General features: G+C 33.5%; 1 protein-coding gene across 1 annotated transcript in view; it reads left to right on the top strand.

The window, feature by feature from the left end:
• Nucleotides 1-18,922, top strand: part of TEX15 (testis expressed 15, meiosis and synapsis associated) — a 49,625-nt gene extending 30,703 nt beyond the window's left edge. Inside the window, exons 5-9 of the mRNA XM_041751544.1 lie at nucleotides 140-302; nucleotides 3,179-10,554; nucleotides 12,578-12,636; nucleotides 15,060-16,321; nucleotides 18,861-18,922. Of these exons, the coding sequence (XP_041607478.1) occupies nucleotides 140-302; nucleotides 3,179-10,554; nucleotides 12,578-12,636; nucleotides 15,060-16,321; nucleotides 18,861-18,898 (8,898 nt within the window). The 3' untranslated portion in view covers nucleotides 18,899-18,922. The remainder of the gene's footprint in view (nucleotides 1-139; nucleotides 303-3,178; nucleotides 10,555-12,577; nucleotides 12,637-15,059; nucleotides 16,322-18,860) is intronic.
• Nucleotides 18,923-20,960: the final 2,038 nt, after the last annotated feature.

Below are 20,960 nucleotides of genomic sequence, written 5' to 3'. Positions count from 1 at the left end.
TCTATAGTAAATAAATAAATAAATCTTTAAAAAATAATAATAATAATAAATAAAAATAAATAAAAAATATGAGCATATCCAATTCTGCTAACACTAATTAGCTTTAAAATGTTCTTTTTTCCCCTTCTTTATCTTTCAGGTATACTTCTATGAATACAATGTTCTTTCAAAGCCAGTAGATAAACCTAGGCAATGTCTTCCATATGCAATAGTAACAGTAAAATTTATTGGCCAAAAAATAGATAATGGGCACCTTATGACATCTTTGAGATTCCTCTCAAACGGATTTCCTAAGAGGGCTGGTAAGATACATCTGTTATTCTGTTTCACTAGCATTTGTGCATGTCTTAGAACTTCTGAGTATTATTTTTTAATACATTATGAATATGTAAGCAAAATAGTTGTGCTTTAACCTATTTTTTATTTAATTTATGTAGAATTATAATGCAGATATTTTTATGACTGCTTTTGCCCAGTATTATGTTTGTGTGGTTCTATGCTGTTAGGTATACTTGTAGTTTTTTCATTCATACATATGTATTCACACGTATTATTCTATTTGTTTGTTGACTATACACTATTTCTCTGGGGATATGTGGATATTTGCCAGTTTTCCTCATATTGCAAACATTGCTGTTTTAAACATTTATGTGTCTCAGTGCATATGTGTATAGAGTATTAAATATCTACATCAGAAATGTGCAACTTAATCCAAAGAGGATATCAACTAGTTTTCAGAAGCAACTGCATCAGGTTACATAATTACTTTATATCCTTGCCAACACATACTTTTTAAAACATTTTTTGTTTCTGCTAGCTTACAGAATGTAATATGTTATCATCGTCATCTTAAAAAGAAACTGTGTAAAAAAAAAAAAAAAGAAAAGAACTATGTGCTCTTAGAAAGCTATCTTATCTCTTTCCTCTCAGTCCCTTGCCCTTAAGCAGTCACTAATCTACTTTCTGTCTTTATGTATAGCTGACCCTTGAACATGGAAATTTGAGGTACCAACCCCCTTGCAGTCAAAAAATCCATGTATGACTTTCAACTCTCTGAAAACCTAATTGCTAATAGCCTTGTGTTGTCTGGAAGCCTTACCCAGAACACAAACAGTTGATTAACACATTCTTTGTAGTTATATATTCAATATACTGTATTCTTACAATAATACCTATTTCTTAATTTTTACTGGCATTTTTGGGCTACATGGTTCATCTGTGAGTTTTTTTAAGTTGTGGCAAATCTCAAAAAAATTTTCCAATATATTAATTGAAAAAAATCCATGAATGAGTGGACCCACACAGTTCAAACCCATATTATTCAAGGATCAACTGTATTTGCCTATTCTGGGCATTTAATATAAAGGAAATCATAAATATGTGAAGTAGCCTTTTGTGACTAGTGACTTTTCACGTAACAGTATTTTCAAGGTTCTTGCATATTGTAATATGAATTAATACTTCATTCTTTTTCATGGAATAATATTACATTGAATAGATACACTATATTCATCAGTTGAAGGATGTTTGGGTTGTTTTCATTTTTTGGCAATTATGAATAATTCTGCTATGACCATTCTTGTACAAATTTTGGTGTAGACATGTGTTCACATTTCTCTTGGTATATACCTAGCGTTGGAATTGCTAGGTCATATAACTATGTTAACCATTTAAAGAATTGCCAAACTGTTTTCCAGAATGGCTGCACCATTTGCATTCACGCCAGCAGTGTATGAGTGTTAGGATTGTCCACTTCCTATGTTATTATCTGACTTTTTCTTAATAGCCAGCCCAGTGAATGTGAAGTAAAGGTTTTCAGGGTGTAAGTGCTGCTTATGCTGCTTTTGTTAAATTTACTTCCTCCTTTATTTTCCTCCTTTTTAAAAATTTTCTTTATTTCCCTCCTTTTTTGGCTTTGGGTTTAGTTTGCTCTTTTTTTCTGATGTCTTAAGGTGGAAGGTTAGGGTATTGCTTTGAGATCTTGCCCCTCTGATAATATATGTATTTACAGCTATAAGTTTCCTTGAAAGTACTGTTCTAGCTGCTTCCCATAAGTTTATGTTGTATCTTCATCTTCATTTTCATTCATCTCAAGATATTTTCCAATTTTCCTTTTATTTGTCCCATTGGTTTTCTTAGAGACATGTTATTTAACTTCCATGTATATGTGAATTTCCCAGTTTTTTCTGTTACTGATTTATAATTTTTTGTCCACTGTATGTCCTACTCTTAAGAATACATCTTTATTATGGTCATACTTCTACTATAGCTTACTATAATTAAAAAGTATAATTACAAGTGGTTATATAATGTAGAAGTCTTCAACAAAGCTATCTTTCAATATATTGTGATATAGAATCTCATGATACATCCCAATAATATGATTATAGTTTCACATATGTCATAAATCTCACCATCAATTTCTCAACATTATGGGGGTTTTTTTTGGTATTACCTATGAATGCTTTGTGAACGTTTTATTTGGTAAATATGTATTTTTACAAGTTCCTTTGTTATTACATTTAGTTCTTTATGAAATTGTAGGAATGAAATCTTATAAATTAGAAAATTTTATTCCATTTTCCAGATTTTTATCTATATCTATTATTTGCAGAAATACCTATTTCACTATGGAGCAGGGGTAGTGCTTTTGCTCCTCAGGAGGATTTTATGGACCCTTTTTGCTCTTTTCCCCTGTTTCCCCACCTCATTCCCCTTTTCTGTTTTTCTTCTCTCCTGACAAAGAGAAAAGCAAGGTAACAATAGATGAAAGGAAGACATTTTTGCCTTATTAATATGAAGATTCTATTATTAGGTATCTGAATATAGGAAATTAATACAAGAAATACCTAGTCTTTGAGGTCTTTGAGCAACATGTTTTTATTCCTTTTTAATTTTTCTCTCTCTTTGTATTTGTCAGAATTCAAAAAATTTTTATGGCAAATACTTTTTTTAGTAAGGTCTGTAGGACAGAGTTTCACGTTGCATCATTTCTATTGTATGATTTGTCATTCATCCTCTTCTCTCCTTTTTTCTGATGAGACCTTCCTTAATCATCATTAGGTTATTTAATGAACTTTCAGTTAAAACCACTGTGACATAGTTTACTTACATTAAGAGTTGAATGTAGAAATCCTTTTCCTTCCTGTTTTTTCTTATTTTTTTATCATTTCCACAGAAAGAACATGCTCTCTGAATAACTGTACAGTGGCCAAAAGAATTGGAAAAGGAAAAGATGCTACTGTCATCTTTGAGCATTTCAGGAAACCTGTAGATCCATTTGTTCCGGAAAACTGTTCTTGCAGTGTACTAAATGCAGAGATAAATCCTTCCAACGCAAATATTTCAAATACCTATGGAAATGTGCAAAATGGAAACATTTCTATACATGAAACATACAATGGACAGAAGGAGCACAATTTAGCAGAATGTAGAGACACGTCTCAAGTACATATATGTGATTCAAGTCTTTCATTTATTCCCAGTGGTACCAGAGAAAGTGTTAATGGTGACCTCATGTTAAATTTGACACATTTTACAAATGTTTTAAGTGGTCTTTCTGCTGCTTTTCCCCTTCGTAACAATACTGGCTCAAGCACAGTTATTACTTCAAAACTCATTAAAGACCCAAGACTGATGAGAAGAGAAGAAAGCATAGAAAAACATAATAATGTTGCAGGCTTAAATGAGATTTTGCCACTTGAGAAGAGTTTAGATTTTGTTAATTCAGGAATAAACCTATCATCGATGCCAAATAATTCTGCCTCCTCATCTGAAATTGTGGCTGGTGATCATTCTGTTCTTACTAGTTGTTTGGACACCCCTTGCTTCAAAATTTCTCTTGACAATTCACAGTCACAGGCGCACAACTTGGACTTTCAGAGCTGTAATTATACAACTCCCAATAAAATGGCAGGACAGTGTAAGGGCCAAGACAATTTTTCCTCCCCAATGTGTTTGCCAAACATAGTTTCAGAAGTTGAAAACCAAAAACACAGTGAGGGAGAACTCCAAAGATCCCAACAGAGAAGCAACATCCCACTTTTAATTGAAGAAAAAGATGAACCACATAACTCTTATGAATCAGTGAATACTTGTATAAGAGGGTACAGCACTCACATCTCTCAGAAATCATGGTCTTCTAATTCAGAAACTGTATGTCAGACTGGCCAGCAAATGTCTACAGTTTTTCCTCTCCAAAGGAAGGAAAACATAGATGGGTACATTCAAAACATTGAAAAAATGAGAGACTTCACTGGCCCAGAAGATAATTCCAGGCATGGAGAAAAGCAGATTTTATGGAAAGAAACTGAAGCAAAAATCAGTCCAATAGATAATTACATTTCTTTGTACCAAGAATGCAAAGAGGATGAGAGTCATGATTCTTTTGGGAAAAATTCTGATCAAATATTAATTACACAAGAATTAGAAATACCAAAATCTTCCACATCTGCCACAAAGGATAAATATAAGTTAGACCATCTAGCATTGGAATTACAAAGTACTCTTACTCCAAGAACAGAAACCCTTTCACAAAAGCATCCTCAACCTTCTTTGGAGTATGAAGATAACATTCATACAAGTTTTGCAGTTTCTCAAAAACTAATGGAACTAAAATTGGAAAAACCAAATGAGAACTGTGTTAGCATTATGACTAATGCTTTCCAGGAAGCAAAAGACATTCCCCAGGCCAAAGAACTGCCAATTGATGGGGTTATTTCATCTCATGACATTAAAACAACTCATGACAATTCAAATTGCAGCGTATCTAGAGAACATATCTATGTCCATAGGAAAAATGAAAATGATCGCATGTCATTGGAGAACATGCAAAGAGACTGCAAAGAAACTTTTCAAATTGCTGGTAAAGGTCAAAGTCATACTTTGTCATGTAATGCAGAGTTGCACAGTGATATACACCTGAATATTGATTTCAAAGAACAAGGAGATCATCATGATAAAGAAAATGAAAATGAGACTAAAGAGGAAAACACTGCTTTGTCTACAGAAAACAACAGAGTAGATATATGTGGAGATGAGAAGCAGGGTTCTCATACAAACAAAAATTATGCCAATATAGATGAAAGAAAGGAGAATAAAAATTACAATAATGTAGAAATTTTGAGTTCTGAAGAATTTTGTACATTTAATTTGACTGGAGGAGAAAAATGCATATCAACAGAAGCTACATTTATAGATAGTGAATATACTGTCACTGCCATAAAACAAAAAGATACTCAAAATATAGGCAGGAGTGTAGAGCACTTGACTTCCATAACATTTCCCCAAATTGCAGAGTCTTCAGTGCATGTAGCCTCAAATGCTGCAGTACAGATAGGTGGTAGTATGGTGCCTACATTAGGCATAAATCATGAAGATCACCAAAGATACCAGATTAAAGAGGCTTGTTCTTCTGAGAGTCTAGATTTTGGTTTGTTAGTAAAACATAAGGTTTCTGACTGTGAAATGGATATAGATGACAATAAATTACATGAGTCATTTCATCAGTCAGTAAGTGACAGCTCAGTTCTTCAAAGTTTTGAAGTGGAAAATAAGATTGAAGTAGGATCAGAACAGTGTAATGATGCTTTTCTAATTCAACAAGACCCTCCTAGCCATGGAAATGTTCTGCATGAAGAATTTAGGGCCTCATTTGAAGCTCTAAAGTCTCGTATTGATTGGGAAGGTCTGTTGGGAAGTAACAATGGGGAGAGGGAAGTTTTGAAAAGCTCCAAAAGAAGGGAGAATAATGATCGTTACTCTGAGAAAAGTAATTGTCTTTATTCCTCTATACAAAAAAACAAAGCAGAACTCTGCAATCCAATTTTACTTCCAGATTTACAAGTGAGAATCACTAATATATTTCTGCCAGGATTCAGTCCCACTTCTGAATCCCTTGCATTGAAAGATAAGTTTTGCAAAAACGTAACTAAAACCACAGAACCAGAAATAAACAAGGAGGGGAAAGTGCCAGGATTTGAAATGTATTCCCAGTGTTCTGGTGAAAATTCAGGTTATTCACTTGAAGATGAATTTGGTAATATAAGACAAGAATCAGGACTGGTGAGTAAATCTGAAATCTCGCATTCTCTTGACGTGAATCATAATACACAAGGGAATCATGCTTCTGAGAAACAAAATAGTGGACCTTTGCTTAGTGAACCCTCTAATGTCACAACATTAAATAATGAAAGCAGATATTCCTTGACAAAGTCAAAAACTAATTGTAATGATACTAGAAGTAAAAAGGACACAGAATCAAAAATTAGCAAAAGAAAGCCACGTGTGCCTTTTAAGGATGAGAATATGGCACATAAGTATTTAAGAAATCATGAAATTTATGGCAAGAGGAGGAGGCTAACCAGTCAAGATTCATTTGAATGTTTTTCTTCATTATCCCAAGGACGAATTAAAACCTTTTCAAAGTCAGAAAAACACATTAAGAGTGTCCTGGATATTCTAAATACTGAAGCATCTTTATGCAAAAGCAAACGTCTTTCCAGAAAACTTGACAGAGCTGTTCTTCACTTAAAAAAAGCTCATAGGAGAGTTCACACATCTTTGCAACTTATAGCAAAAGTAGGAGAAAAAAGAAAAGGCCCATTACCAAAATCATATGCAATAATATGCAATAATTTCTGGGAAAGTTGTGACCTTCAAGGTTATAGCTCTGTGTCTGAAAGAAGATATTATTCTACTAAACATTTTTTGTCAAAAAGAAAATACGACAAGCCAAGAGAGAAAAGGGCTTTGGGATTTGAAGTGGATAAATCATTAACTCATGTATCAAAGCACAAGTCTTACCAAGCAAGTAGAGAGAGAATCACAGAGTGTCTTTCTAACACAGATGTGGCCAGCAGTGTCTCTAGTCACACCACTGTTCATGTAAGAGAATTTTGTGATCAAGAATATCCTGAATCACAGTTAGCTCTGTGCTCTACACCCCAAAGTACAAGTTGGTCAACTTATAACAAGAGCAGTATGAGAAGTCTAAGATCATCAGAACTTCAGACATTTTCTGGAAAAACTGGGTGCCTGTTTTCCCCACCCTGCCCAGATGAGAAACTAACTAAAAAAGAAAATCAAATTGGCATAAAGTTTTTATCTAACATCAGTAAATATGAAAAGCCTGTTAGCCATTCAGCAAATCATAAAATTAAGGATACAATGAAAGAAAGCCATTCTGAGACTAATAAAATAATAAATAAGAGTAATTCAGTATCTTTAAGTAACATAAAAGAAAACAATGTAAGTTTTAGCAGAGACAAAAATTATGATGCAACTTGTATAACACACACAGAGGTAAAAACTGACATAGTTATTTCAGTTTTGGAATCAAATGTGGAGCACTTTTTAAATGTTGATATCTATAAACCAGATAACCTTATTTTATCTGGTTATAAAGGAAACCTGGAAGTAAATTTTCCTATGGAAGAATGGACAGCTCCTAATCAGAGCTCCAAACCAGGCATTATTACAGAAGACTTCCTTATGGACCCATTTAATCTAACTCTGATAAGCCACAAAAAATACAGCAGTGTTCCTCAATTGTTACCAACTACTCCAGTGACAGACAATGAAGTAGAATCTTCAGAATCTTATTTGGATAAACAGAGAATTTTTGCTAAAGATTCTTTTGCAACATCCACCAGTGTACCAAACTGTCAGCCAGAATGTGGTGAAAAAGAGTTTCTAAAGGCAGAACAATGCTCTTCAAGTCATTGCTTCCATATAGATGGGAATGAATCAAATGTTCTTGAGAATCCTAAGTTGGGTCTTAAATCCGTAACTGAAGAAGGTAAAAGTTACAGGAAAAATACAATGAAGAAGCTATTTTTCAATGATAGTTCTTTGCCCTTAAAAGATAATGTAAAGGATTCTTCTTCAAAAAAATGTATGGCAAAGACAGACATTCAGGCCAGAACAATGTGGAAAACTAAACAAGCAGAAAAAGCAAAAGATTCACTTCATAGAAAAAGCTTGACTGAAGGATCCACTGCTAAGACAGAGTACAAAAATCAAAAGAATAAGATCTTAGAAGAATCCTCCTACTTAAGTGAGAAAAGAATTAGAAATAATGTGATTGATTCTCATCTAAGCATTGAAGATATTACTGAGGCAGTAGTCTCTTTGAATAACCCAATTTCTAATCATCTTAGCAAAAGAGAGAAAGAAGGGGGAGTTAAAGTTAGTAATTACTCTCATTCTGACTCTGCGTTGCATTCAGAAATAGCCTGTAATTCCAAACCAGGCATTATAGGAATGAATCATGGGCCTGCTTTACATAGGCACTCTCAAACCTCCCAACCCTCTACTCCTCAGAAGATGGCTGCATCAAACATGAACGGATTAAAAGAAAAACATTGCTCAGCTAATCATTCAGCTCTTATAGCTAGGCTAATTCAGATTTTGAGAAGGGCAGATGAAACATCATCTTTGCAGATTCTACAGGAAGAAACTAAGGCTTGTCAAAATATTCTCCCTTTATTTGTTGAAGCTTTTGAAAGAAAACAAGAATGTTCTCTTGAACAAATCCTGATTTCAAGAGAACTATTGGTAGAACAAAACCTGTGGAAAAATTGCAAACACAAATTAAAACCATGTGCTATTGACTCCTTGGTAGAACTCCAAATGATGATGGAAACTATTCAGTTCATTGAAAACAAAAAAAGAGTCTTAGGAGGTGAACCAACATTCCGAAGCTTGCTTTGGTATGATGAAACATTGTACGGTGAACTGCTTGGTAGACCACGTGGATTTCAACAGCAATCCAATTTCTATCCTGCTTTTCAAGGAAGGTTAAAATATAATGCATTCTGTGAGTTGCAAAACTATCATGATCAATTAATTGAATTGTTTGAAGAATCCAAAAGGGAAAACAACTCATACTATGCATTCTTAAAATACAAACGACAGATTAATGAGTGTGAAGCAATAATGAAGCATTGTTCTGATTGCTTTGACTTTTCTCTCTCTGTTCCATTTACCTGTGGAGTTAACTTTGGAGATAGTTTAGGAGACCTAGAAATCTTAAGAAATAGTACTTTAAATCTGATTGGTATGTATGGGGATTCTCCTAAAGTTGATTCCTGTCCAGGAAAACAAGACCATTTGTGGATTATCATAGAAATGATCTCTTCAAAAGTTAATTTTATTAAGAACAATGAGGCAGTAAATATTAAAATATCTCTTTATGGTCTGGAACATATCTTTTTTGATGCTGCAAAAAGTCTTGTTTGGAAAGAGAGGAGACAGTCTTTCTGCAAAAATTACTCAGGAAATAAAAATAAAGAAATGCTACTCAAAATGAATCAGTATGCTTTTTCTAAGTTGAAAAACATATATGATATGTTGTCTAACGACTTAAGCAGTGAACAGATTTCCAGTATTGAGCTTGAGAATACAGAGATTACTTCCAGAGCATCAGATGATCTAATAAACAAAGCTACAGTTAACATAGAAAACTGTAGGTTTAACAGTACTTTGCTTTCACACCCAGATTTCTGTTGTATCAGTGAAATATTGGATCAGGCTGAATTTGCAGACTCTAAGAAATTACAGGAACTCACTTTGAGATGTACTGAACACCTAGAAATTTTAAAAAAATATTTTCAGATGGTGCAAGAAGAGAACATAGATAATATTTTTATCACAGAAGAAAATGTTTTGGACATGGTGAAAAACCACAATCATGGGGCTATAATTTTAAAACCTGAAGCCATTGAAACCTATATTGAAATTGTCATGCTTTCAGAAACAGTTCACTTTCTTAAAAACACAATGGCAAAGAATTTAGACAAACAGAGGTTTCGAGGTATGCTTTGGTTTGATTTATCACTTCTTCCTGAGCTGATTTGCTGCCAAGAAAAAATGACTTGTTTTTCATTTCTTAAAGATAACTCAACAGATTGCCTTTGGAAGGTCATAGAGACTGCTATTTCTGAACTGAAGAAAGATCTGGATATTATTTATAAATATGATGAAGCTGTTAATTGCTCATATGCTCTTCATTTGCTCTCAAGAGAACTTGAAGAACTTTCAGAAATAAAAAAACTTCTAAAGAAGTCTGAATATTCTGTTTCTACGTATATTGACTTTGTGCCATATATAGCATCCATAAATTATGGAAGCACTATGACAGAGTTAGAATACAATTACAATCAGTTTTCTACACTGCTCAAAAACCTAATGGCTGCCCCTCAGAAAGATTTAGGGAAAATGGCTCATATTATGAAAGTCATGAAAACTATTGAACATATGAAGATAATATGTGCTAAAAATGCTGAGTTAACCATTTCCTTTATTCTGTGCCAAATGCTACATAACAGAAAGAAGACTTTCCCACTGAAGAGAAAAGAAAAAATAAATACGCATGTAAAACCTAGGAAGAGTACCAATAAATCTAGTACTTTTATGAAGGTGCCCTCAATTTCAGAGTGCATAATGAAAAATGTTTCAAATTCCTCTAGAAAACGATCTACCACTGTAGACCAATGTGAAGACTCTCAGGAACAAGAGAAAAACACTACTGTTTTCAACTGTAAAAAACAAAAGGTAACATGTTTTAAAACAAAACCTGTGTAAGTGTTACTTTTGAGAACAAATCTACTCTTCAAACAGGTAGTTTCTGATTGGTAAAAATTGTGAATGCTTTGACTGTTGCCTCGCAAATGAATTTAAAGAACTGGATTGGGGTGCCTGGCTGGCTTAGTCGATGGAGCATGCAACTCTTGATTTCTGGAGCTTAAGCCCCAGAATGGGTGTTAGAGCTTATTTTTTTAAAAAAGAAAGATACCTAAAGTGATACCTAAAGTGATATGATTCTATATATAAGAAACATCTTGCAGATGTCTACTTTAAACTAAAACTTACTTAATTTAGAAAACATTTCTTAGAAGAATATAAATCTATATAACTTCTTAAGGGATAATCCAATGTGAATGTAAGTTAGTAATTTATTAAGTAGCTTCTATATAACAAGGCTACACTTAATCTAGTGGATATTAAAAACTGGCTAGTGGGATCCCTGGGTGGCGCAGCGGTTTAGTGCCTGCCTTTGGCCCAGGGCGCGATCCTGGAGACCCAGGATCGAATCCCACATCGGGCTCCCGGTGCATGGAGTCTGCTTCTCCCTCTGCCTGTGTCTCTGCCTCTCTCTCTCTCTCTCTCTCTCTCTCTCTCTCTCTCTGTGACTATAATACATATATAAATAAAAATTAAAAATAAAAAAAAATAAAAATAAATAAAAACTGGCTAGTGGAGCCTGTGTTCTTGACCATTATCATCCACATGGAAAAATAGGACAGATATTTTTAAATAGATGATTATGAGGGAATTAAAATAAGTCCTACCTAAACATTTTATTTAGCAAATCATAGAAAACATTTTCTTTTGTACCTGGCACTGTTCTAATGATTTCACAAAATCTTTGTGATGTAGGTACTATTACTATCTTAAGGTATAAAACAGATCCATAGAAACATTTAGTTACTTTCCCAGGGTCACAGGGTTAGTAAATAGGCAAGCCCAGATGTAAAACTAGGCTCCCGAGCCCATATAACCTAACAACCTACACTCAGAGGCTTCTCTTAAAATTTTTTTAGAATTTCTCAGTTCAGAAGTAAAGAGAAACCTATATGCACACTGATAAGTAGGAATTCTTTCTCGGGCTATTGTAATTGTATTTGTTAAACTAGTTCTGGTGACCAGGAAACCAGTCATTTATTTCACTGTTTATAGGAAAATACTTAATAAAAGAACAGTTTGTAAGCATACTTCCAAAACACAATAAATACAAGTTGTGTATTTACAAATAAATACAAATACAAATACAAAACACAATAAATACAATACTCTACATCAAGAGTAGGTATTTTAAGTATTGAGAAGAAAAGAAAAAAATGGAGGTTTATTTTTTAATTTCAATGAATAGCACACACTGAAGTTTTGCCTTAAATTAGGAAAAAACTGTTATCTGATGAAGGTTAAAATAAAGAAGGGGGTATCTAAGTTATGGAAATAATATGGGCAAAGATACAATGTTTATTGACATCATTTGAGAAGTGAGTTTAAAATTAAGTCTAGAACAAAAATTTAATTTAGTGGAGATAGAGAGGAATGTTATTTCAGATTGTAAAATGTCTTAAATATAGGTCCAAGGAGTTTAAACTTTATTCTGTATGTATTGAAGGTAATGTCCTGTGAAATGTGTTGTAGAGTGATGTTTTACAGAATAAGAAAAGAAAGTCCATATTTGACAGACAATTAGTTAACAATGGGACTTAATGACTGATCTACTAAAAAGAGTATGTTTTTAAAAAGGGCAGTTAAAATTGGACTCCAAATTTGTTATAAGATATGGGGATAAAAAGAATGTTGCAGATTGCTTGTTTAGAAAAGTTTCTCCAGACATTTATGACATATGGGAAGTCCAGCAGAGTCACTGGTTTTTAAATGGGGAGGATTATTGAACGTAGCTTATGACAGTGCATTTTAGTATCTGATGTGAAAATAATATTTATGTTGCATTTTATACCATCACCAATGTAGGTTTTCTTTATAACTTTTTAAAATGTAGATTGACATGAAAGATGTCACAAAAGTCAACAAAGAAAAGACAACATTCAAGCATCCAAGGTAAGAGTTGCCATCAGCCCTATCTGAAGAAAAACTAAACAAAATTAAGCACATATTAAGGAACAATACTAACACATTTATTTATATACTTCTATTGGATCATGCATGTAACTGAGAGGAAAAGAGTAAGGTTAGGAGGGAGAATAAGATTTCAGATTATACAGTGCATTAAGGTTTAAGGAATTTGAACTTCATTCTGTAAGTATTGAAAAGTAATGTCCTGTGAAATGGGGTTTTTTTCAGTGATTTAAAGGATAAGATTCTGAGTAGAGTTAGAAGTAGTAGTAAGTTAGAAAAGAGTGATGTTTTTAGAATAAGAAAGTACAATTCGTATTTGACAGACATCATTTAAAGAATTCATGGGGATTAGTAACTGGTTTGCTAAAAAGGAGATAATATGACAAGTGATTAGACTGAGTTTTTTTAAACTTGTGGGTATTACTAGGCAGATTTCAAAATTGGTTAAAAAGATAGAAATTGCTGACTTCTATTACTAAGTGGGAACTTAGTCATCAACATACATATATTATAAATGTACTACTACTTCATAAAAGGATGTTTTAACATCATAATATAGGAGGAACATGATTTCAAAAATAAAGGCTAGTTCTTTAAACTTAATTATTTTTATGAAAAATTCCCTACATGGTTTATATTTTGACATGAGATGGCACCACTGAGTATGTTGACCATCTCTAATTTCATTCAGCTCTCTGAAATTTTCAAATTATGACAGGCTTCATTTATTCACATCTTTTTTCCATTTTGTGAAGGAGAATGAGTAATACAGAATTAAAAAGATGAGCATTCTCGTTTCTGTCTTACTTGGTTTTGGTTCTTTAAATCTACATTTTATTTATTGCATTTCTAGAATCCTTTTCTAGAATCTTTGGTTGTGTAGTGGCACAAAGATGAAAAGGGATAACATAAACCATTTCTATAATCATCTTAGCAACTAAATATAAGTGGTATTTGCTACTCAAAGAATCAAACTTTGTCTCACATAGCAAGAAAATGAATCCAAATAGAAGGTTAATACAGGGTGCTATTTTCTGCATAAAAGAGTGACCATACAGGCAGCTGTCAATCTATAGGGTTAAGACATCACTTAAAGATTGGAAATGTGGGCAGCCCGGGTGGCTCAGCGATTTAGTGCCACCTTCATTCCAGGGCGTGATCCTGGAGACCTGGGATCGAGTCCCGCATCAGGCTTCCTGTGTGGAGCCTGCTTCTCCCTCTGCCTGTGTGTGTCTTTGCCTCTGTGTGTGTGTCTCTCTCATGAGTTAATAAATAAAATCTTTAAAAAAAAAAATAGGAAATGTGATAAAGCCAAAATTGTACTTTCTGAAAATTGTCAAAGTATTATACAGGATTGGATAAGAATGATGATGTTGCCTTTTAGGGGAGACTGGATTAGGTAAAATAAAATACAGAGCTATTAGTTTCATGAGTTAGATACACAAACTCCAGGCCCAAGATTAATTTCTTTTGCATGGGGAGGAGTGATTATTTTTTTCTTTTCATCATTTTCTTTTCCACATGTAATTCAAAGAATTTGATGAGACACCAAAAAATATAATCATCCTGGGGGACCTAAATTAACTATCTTGCTCTAGACATTTCAAAAGTGGATGCTTCCTTCAGCCTGGGTGAGACTTTCTAAATTTAGGTAGGAATGTCAGGGATATTAAATTGGCATCATATTTTGGAGGTCTGTGTTTCCTCTTCTCAGCCTTGAACAAACAAAATATCTTAGTAGTTCCTGATAACAGAAGATGATCTTTTGGCAGGGGCAGGGCACAGCTGGTGGTTTTGTCAGTCCTATATAGCCATTTACAAGTAGAGAAGATCATCAACAAGTTGGAAGTATATGAATGCAAAACTACAGTAAAAAAAAAACTGCATGTGGGATCCCTGGGTGGCGCAGCGGTTTGGCGCCTGCCTTTGGCCCAGGGCGCGATTCTGGAGACCCGGGATTGAATGCCACCTCGGGCTCCCGGTGCATGGAGCCAGCCTGCTTCTCCCTCTGCCTGTGTCTCTCTCTCTCTCTCTCTGTGACTATCATAAATAAATAAAAATTAAAAAAAAAATTTTAAAAAAACTGCATGTAATTTCCTACTTCTAAAAGCCGCTTTTAGGAAATGTCCAATGCATAAAATAATTACAATATTGATGCACTGTATATATTTCTAAATGTATTAGAAATACATTTGAAATGTGGAGTATATCACATTCAGCAGGAAAAAATCTAAATTCAAAACAAGGGAGTAAAACTGGGGAAATAAGTTACCCAAATACTGCTGATAGAGAAAATGTAAATCTTAAGAATTCTCCTGAATAAAAACTTCAAATATGTGTTTACATCAAGATTTGGGGACTCCATGTATTTTAAGTTGTTTTTATGTGTGTGTTATACTTAATAGGACTACAAGATCTCATCCCGAAAGTGAAAGTGAAATAGGACCAAGTTCATCTGACAATCTGAAAAGACACCATGTATCTCAAAAAAAGGTTGAGGTGGAAAGATCACTACCTGGCTCAGTTTTACCTTTAAAGAACTTAAACGACATTTGCACATCAAAGTCAGAGGGCAAAATATATGTAACTAATACTTCACCTGATACTTCAGAAGACTTCACTGGACAACAGGGGAACTTAAATAGCATGAAGAAAAGTAATGTGAATTTTAGTGCTACTGAAACGAGTGATAAGAAAGATTGTTCTTCTTTTGCAATTTGTGAACAAAGAAGTGTAGATGGCAGAATATTTCCAAAAGACTGCAGGATGCCTTCACAGAGATTTCTTACTCCTGCAGAGAAATCTTGTCCCTCAGACATAAAACCAGGAACTGATGCTTCTCCTCTGCCTGATGCATCAGTGCTCTCAAACCCTATTTTCCGTTTCATTGGGGACATCCCTGCCAATTTAGAAATGAATGATGACACTGTCTTTGAACTACAAGATAATGAAATATTAAATTCATCTATTAAAAATTCTGCATGCACCAATTCTACAGAACCCAAATTTACCCAGAACAAATCTCCTATTCTGCATGTAAATAAAACTCAGCCTGCAAAAACTGAGTTAAAAGAAAAATATATGAAGGATACTTTGAGTGCCAGTACTATATCTGTTGAAGCATCTGAGAACTTAACCCTTAATGTAAATCAAACAGCAGAATATTCTTTTTCTGAACAGCAGAATAATGAAAATTCAAAAGTCCTAACTCAGAATGCTGCTGCATATTGGAATGAACTTCCATGGTCTGCATGTACCCCAATATATAATTCTTCTGAGCATTCATTTGGAACTTCATATCCTTACCATGCTTGGTGTGTTTATCATTACAGCAGCAGCGGCAGCAGTTCCCTTACACAGACATATCATGGAATAACATCATATGAGGTACAGGCACCTCCTTCTGGGATGTTGACTGCAATTGCAAGTACTGTCCAAAACACACATCCTAATCTTTTGTACTCTCACTATTTTGGTTACTTTGCTGGGGAGCTGCAAGCAAATAACTTTGTGCCAGTGGATGGGTATTTTCAATCTCAAGTGCCTGTTTCTTACAATTTTCAGCAGCCGATTTTTTCACAGTATGCTCCCCATCAGCCATTCCAACAAGCTGTATACCCTTACCCTCCTGATTCAGGTGTGCTTCCAGAAGCTCCTTGGACATATGGTGAGTTTTAGAAGTTTTAGTGCTCTATTGAGTTTTTACTTTTTATTTCTTTGTACATTTATGTAAATGAAATTTACAGCAGGTGATGATCTATAGCAGTCATTTTTCTGTGCAGACTTGTAGAATTGTTCAAATCTTAGGCAGAGTTGAATTATGTTGTCAGATGGGAATCTGATCGTCAAAGATTGAAACAAAAAGAATCGGTAATATCACTAGTTTGTCCTTCAATAAAACCCAACTTTGGGAAGTAGTTAAGTAAATTATTCTTAATCCATTCCATGAAATACAATGCAACAATCACAGGGTTTATAAAAGTTTTTAATGACAGTTTTTAAAACTTTGTCATATATATTTACCTGTGTAAATAAATAAATGCCTAGAAATACTGAAATGAAAGACACCAACATTTTGACTTGTCTGCCTCTGGGTGATAAAATTGGAGAATTGTGGAGAGAGTTTTTTATATTTTCTAGATTTCCTACCATGAAAATATATTATTTTGATAAATGGAGACGAAGAGTAAAAAACCAAGTTGGAAAGAAACTTCAATCAGATAAAGCAACCTTTCTCTTTCTCTTGGTATTCTAATACAGTATCTGGCCATAAGTGAATGGAACAACTTGGTAATTGCCACTAGAACTTGAAATTTTTTCTCTTAAGTACAATTCCATTTGTAAAATATCATAATTAGAACATAGATTTTTAAGATTAAATTGAAATATACATTTACCAGCATAAAACAAAATATAAAAACAATGATTAATCATGCAAAAACTACAGTTATCCATTAACATCCCAATATTCTACCATCAGAAGTAATATATACTGTAAGTAAAGCTTAACCTAATCTTTTATGGTCTTAAACAGAAAAATGCAACAGAATTTCAAGTTAAAAGGTTGTTTCCTGGGACACCTGGCTGGCTCAGTCAGAAGAGCATGTGACTCTTGATCTCTACACATTGGGTGTAGAGATTACTAAAAATAAATTTTAAAATAACAATAAAAGGGGATCCCTGGGTGGCTCAGCGGTTTAGCACCTGCCTTCAGCCCAGGGCGTGACCCCGGAGTCCCGGGATCGAGTCCCGCATCGGGCTTCCTGCATGGAGCCTGCTTCACCCTCTGCCGGTGTCTCTCCTTCTCTCTTTCTGTGTCTCTCATGAATAAATAAATAAAATCTATTAAAAAAATAATAGCAATAAAATAAAAAGTTGTTTTCCAACTCTAGATTCTTATAAATTAGTAAATAGAAAAAATTAATTGAATTCATTTATTCATTCATTGTCTGAATTGGATAAGAAGCAGCTTGTTAAAACAGTTCTGTTTCTAATTTAAAAATCTGATCACAGTAGCACCTCTACATTGGAGTTGCCACTGACACTCTGTGACCTATAGGATAAAATTCAAATATCTTAGCATGGAGTGCAGAGTCTTTCACGGTTTATGCAGCCTCATCTCCCACCACTTCCACCTTTGTATTCAAGTCACGTTGAACTTCATACTGTTCTCCCATGTGACATTTCCTCTGGTACTTCATAGTACTTCTTGTTTGTGTTTCTCACATGATAAAGCATGTGAGTTTTATATGGTATTGTAATTATCTGTGTATCTTTCCCTTCCCATCCCGGTCCACCAAATGATTTAAACAGGAATGGAAATTGTTCACCTAAAATGGAACCTGAAGAAAAACCTGTAGAGGAAAGGAGAAAGACATAGGAGTGGAAGTGGGGAAGTATATGACGGTGCTTTATCCTTTTTGATTAATTTGATACACTGCTGCTGTAATGTAAACACACCAAACATAGTAGATACGGCAAGTCTAAACTAGAAATTTTCATTTCTGAAATAGGAAATCTTGAAAGTAATTGTTTCATTAACATAAAGGTTTTCAGAGTTTGAGCTTTCTCTTGTTAATAATTAATGTTTGTGATGCTTAAAAAAGATATCTCTGAATCAAATCCAGCTTTGATTCTCAAGAATTTTAATTGTTAACCTACTTGGTTATATTAGTCAAGTGAAAATAAAGGAAAAGAAACAACTGTCTACCTACTGTATTATTCAAAAGTAACTCTAAAAATATTACAAGGCAATAAGCCACCTCATTTAGTTTTCCTAAGTGCAAATAATCTGTAGAGTTCACTTCTCATGCTTTCAGGAACTGCATTCTTCTAAAGGTATGAAAATCCCTGTGACCCATTTCTTGATGTTTTGCTCTTGATGCTTATTATATTCAGCACCATAAATGGAATTAAAGGAAGGGGCTAAATGAGCTCTGTGTGTGAGACACATTACATCCTTAACCCCATTTATCTCTCATAGAATACCTGTAGAGACACTATTGTTCTTTTACAGATAAGGAAAATACTCCTTGGAGAGCCTTACATAACTTTTTAAGATCCCATGGCTATTAAAGGGCAGGTGTGCAGTTTGAACTCTAGTATATTTGGCTCTAACTTAACTCGGGTCTTCCACTGTACTATTACGTACCATTAGTCGCCATCTTTAACTTATCTCAAATCTTTGTGGCTTTTTTTTCTTTCAGTTCCATGCCAACAAGAACCCTTTCAGCCAGGACATTGAAAAAAGCCTTCTGTCTACTGAAATAAAGGGGATTTATCATGTTTTTCCAAGTATTTTTTACTTATTTTTTTTTGTTTTTACATTTTTTATATGTAAATATGGTGAGAAACAGAAACCATATAGCTCTTTATAAAATGTTTAAATCAACAGTATATCATATAATGTAATTGGAAACAACATGTCGATTTCTGACATCTTAAATACCAAAATTATTTCCATGCAATATTTTAGTGAATGTAGTAGGCCATTTTCAATATCCATCAGAAGCATTAACAATATTTTGAAATTTATATTTTGAAATGTTTCCATCACAACTGTTACAGTTATATAGAGATTATTTTGAGATTATTCTAATGGAATGAGTAAATGTAACATTTGATATGATTAAAATTAAGCAATAGTAGTAAAATCTTTAAGATTTTTCTGATATTTTTTAATACATTTATGCTAGCATTTTGCCTTTTGACTCAGACTAAAGAAGGATTTTTTTTTACTTGAATTGGTCAATTAGACCAATTATTTTATAATTCTTTTTTTTATTTTATAATTCTTGATACTTCATATAATTTACAATTCTGTGTCTAATGGGAAATTCCTTTCATTTCTATATTTTCTAATTTGTACTTGTAAAATATGTTTTAATAAGGAACTTGGTTTGTATATTTTCAGTGTTTGTTCTTGAGTAGAAATTTTTAAAGTTTCTATGTTTGAAGTAGTTTGATATCATTGTATTGAATTTACAGTATATTTAATTAAAACTTTTCCCATGAGCCCCTTCCACAAGATTATTTCCTTTGTATTTCACAATTCAAACATTTTTTAAAAGCGATTTTGTAGCAGATAATAAGGAATAATTTCTTAAGCTTTTGCTATTAGTTTAGTCAATATTTTAGTAGTTTAAATAATGCACCACAAATAGAAGTTTTTTTAATGCTCTGGTCATAGATTTTTTTTTTCCTTTTCCAATGTTCCACAAAAGCAAAAAAATGTCTCAGAGATAATATAGTATATAAATGTGGTCTTCAGCACTATCTCTGCCCATCAACACCCATTCCTGTTTCCTGTAAGATTCTAGCTATAAAGATCCCACACAACTGGATAGACCTTTCTCAAGCCGCAGTGGGCCCAAAAATATGACAAGAAATTTGCATTGGCTAAATCTAAACAGATAGCTAGCAGAGCCTTAATGTTTTCTCAAACTTTTTATGTTGGCAGACTTTTTATGTTACCTAGTGCAAACCTCTAAAAAGAGTTTAATTCAGCCTAATTTATTGTAGAATAATTTTTCAATTTAGAAAAACACTTAGAACCCCCAGGATAAGCCTCTTTACTCACATCCACCAAATAGAATGGAATTTGGAATAGATTCTTCTCTAACAGATCTTTAAATGAGGAAAGTCAAGCAAAGAGCTGCAGCTGAAAGAACTAAGGAATTTGAAGACTATAGAATTAAAGCAATATCAAAACAACATGGACAGGAGAGGAGGATAGGGAGGTTTGTCCATATAGCTGTTTTATTTGAAAATAGTCTATAACACCTGAACTCCTGAACAGTAATACTGTGACTTAAAAAGTGACTTTGTCTCCATCATTTGGTTTATGTTTAGTTGTGGAAAAATGTTACAGATTTATTATTTAAATGTCTCTATTAGGTAAGCCAGAAGTTAAATGTTAAAAGGATATTTTCTTTAAACAATGTTCAGATTCTGTTAATACTGTTTTGTGATACTTTTATTTCAAGAGTTTTGATTTCTTCCAAAAAAAGACACCTTATTTAAATATTCAGTTACATTTTAAAATCTACACTTTGAAATATAACATGAAAAACTGAAGCATTTTCTTCCCCAACCCCCTGCTCAAATATGTGTTTTGGTTCTAAAAGTAAAAGTAGAACAAATTAAAATCTGAGCAAACATTATTTTTAAAAACCTGGTTATTTGCAAATATTATTGTTCTGGAATTAAAGAGTTACCTGAATAAACCAAATTCCTTCTAGTTTCAGTGTTTTTTTTCTTTTGTGTTTCTTGACTAATGAACAAAGATACAAATGGTCCTTGGTTTA

The sequence above is a fragment of the Vulpes lagopus genome, chromosome 4 (assembly GCF_018345385.1).
Source record: "Vulpes lagopus strain Blue_001 chromosome 4, ASM1834538v1, whole genome shotgun sequence".
Classification (NCBI taxonomy): domain Eukaryota; kingdom Metazoa; phylum Chordata; class Mammalia; order Carnivora; family Canidae; genus Vulpes; species Vulpes lagopus.
The sequence above is the reverse complement of the archived record's forward strand: the minus strand, read 5'-3'. Positions and strand labels throughout refer to the sequence as shown.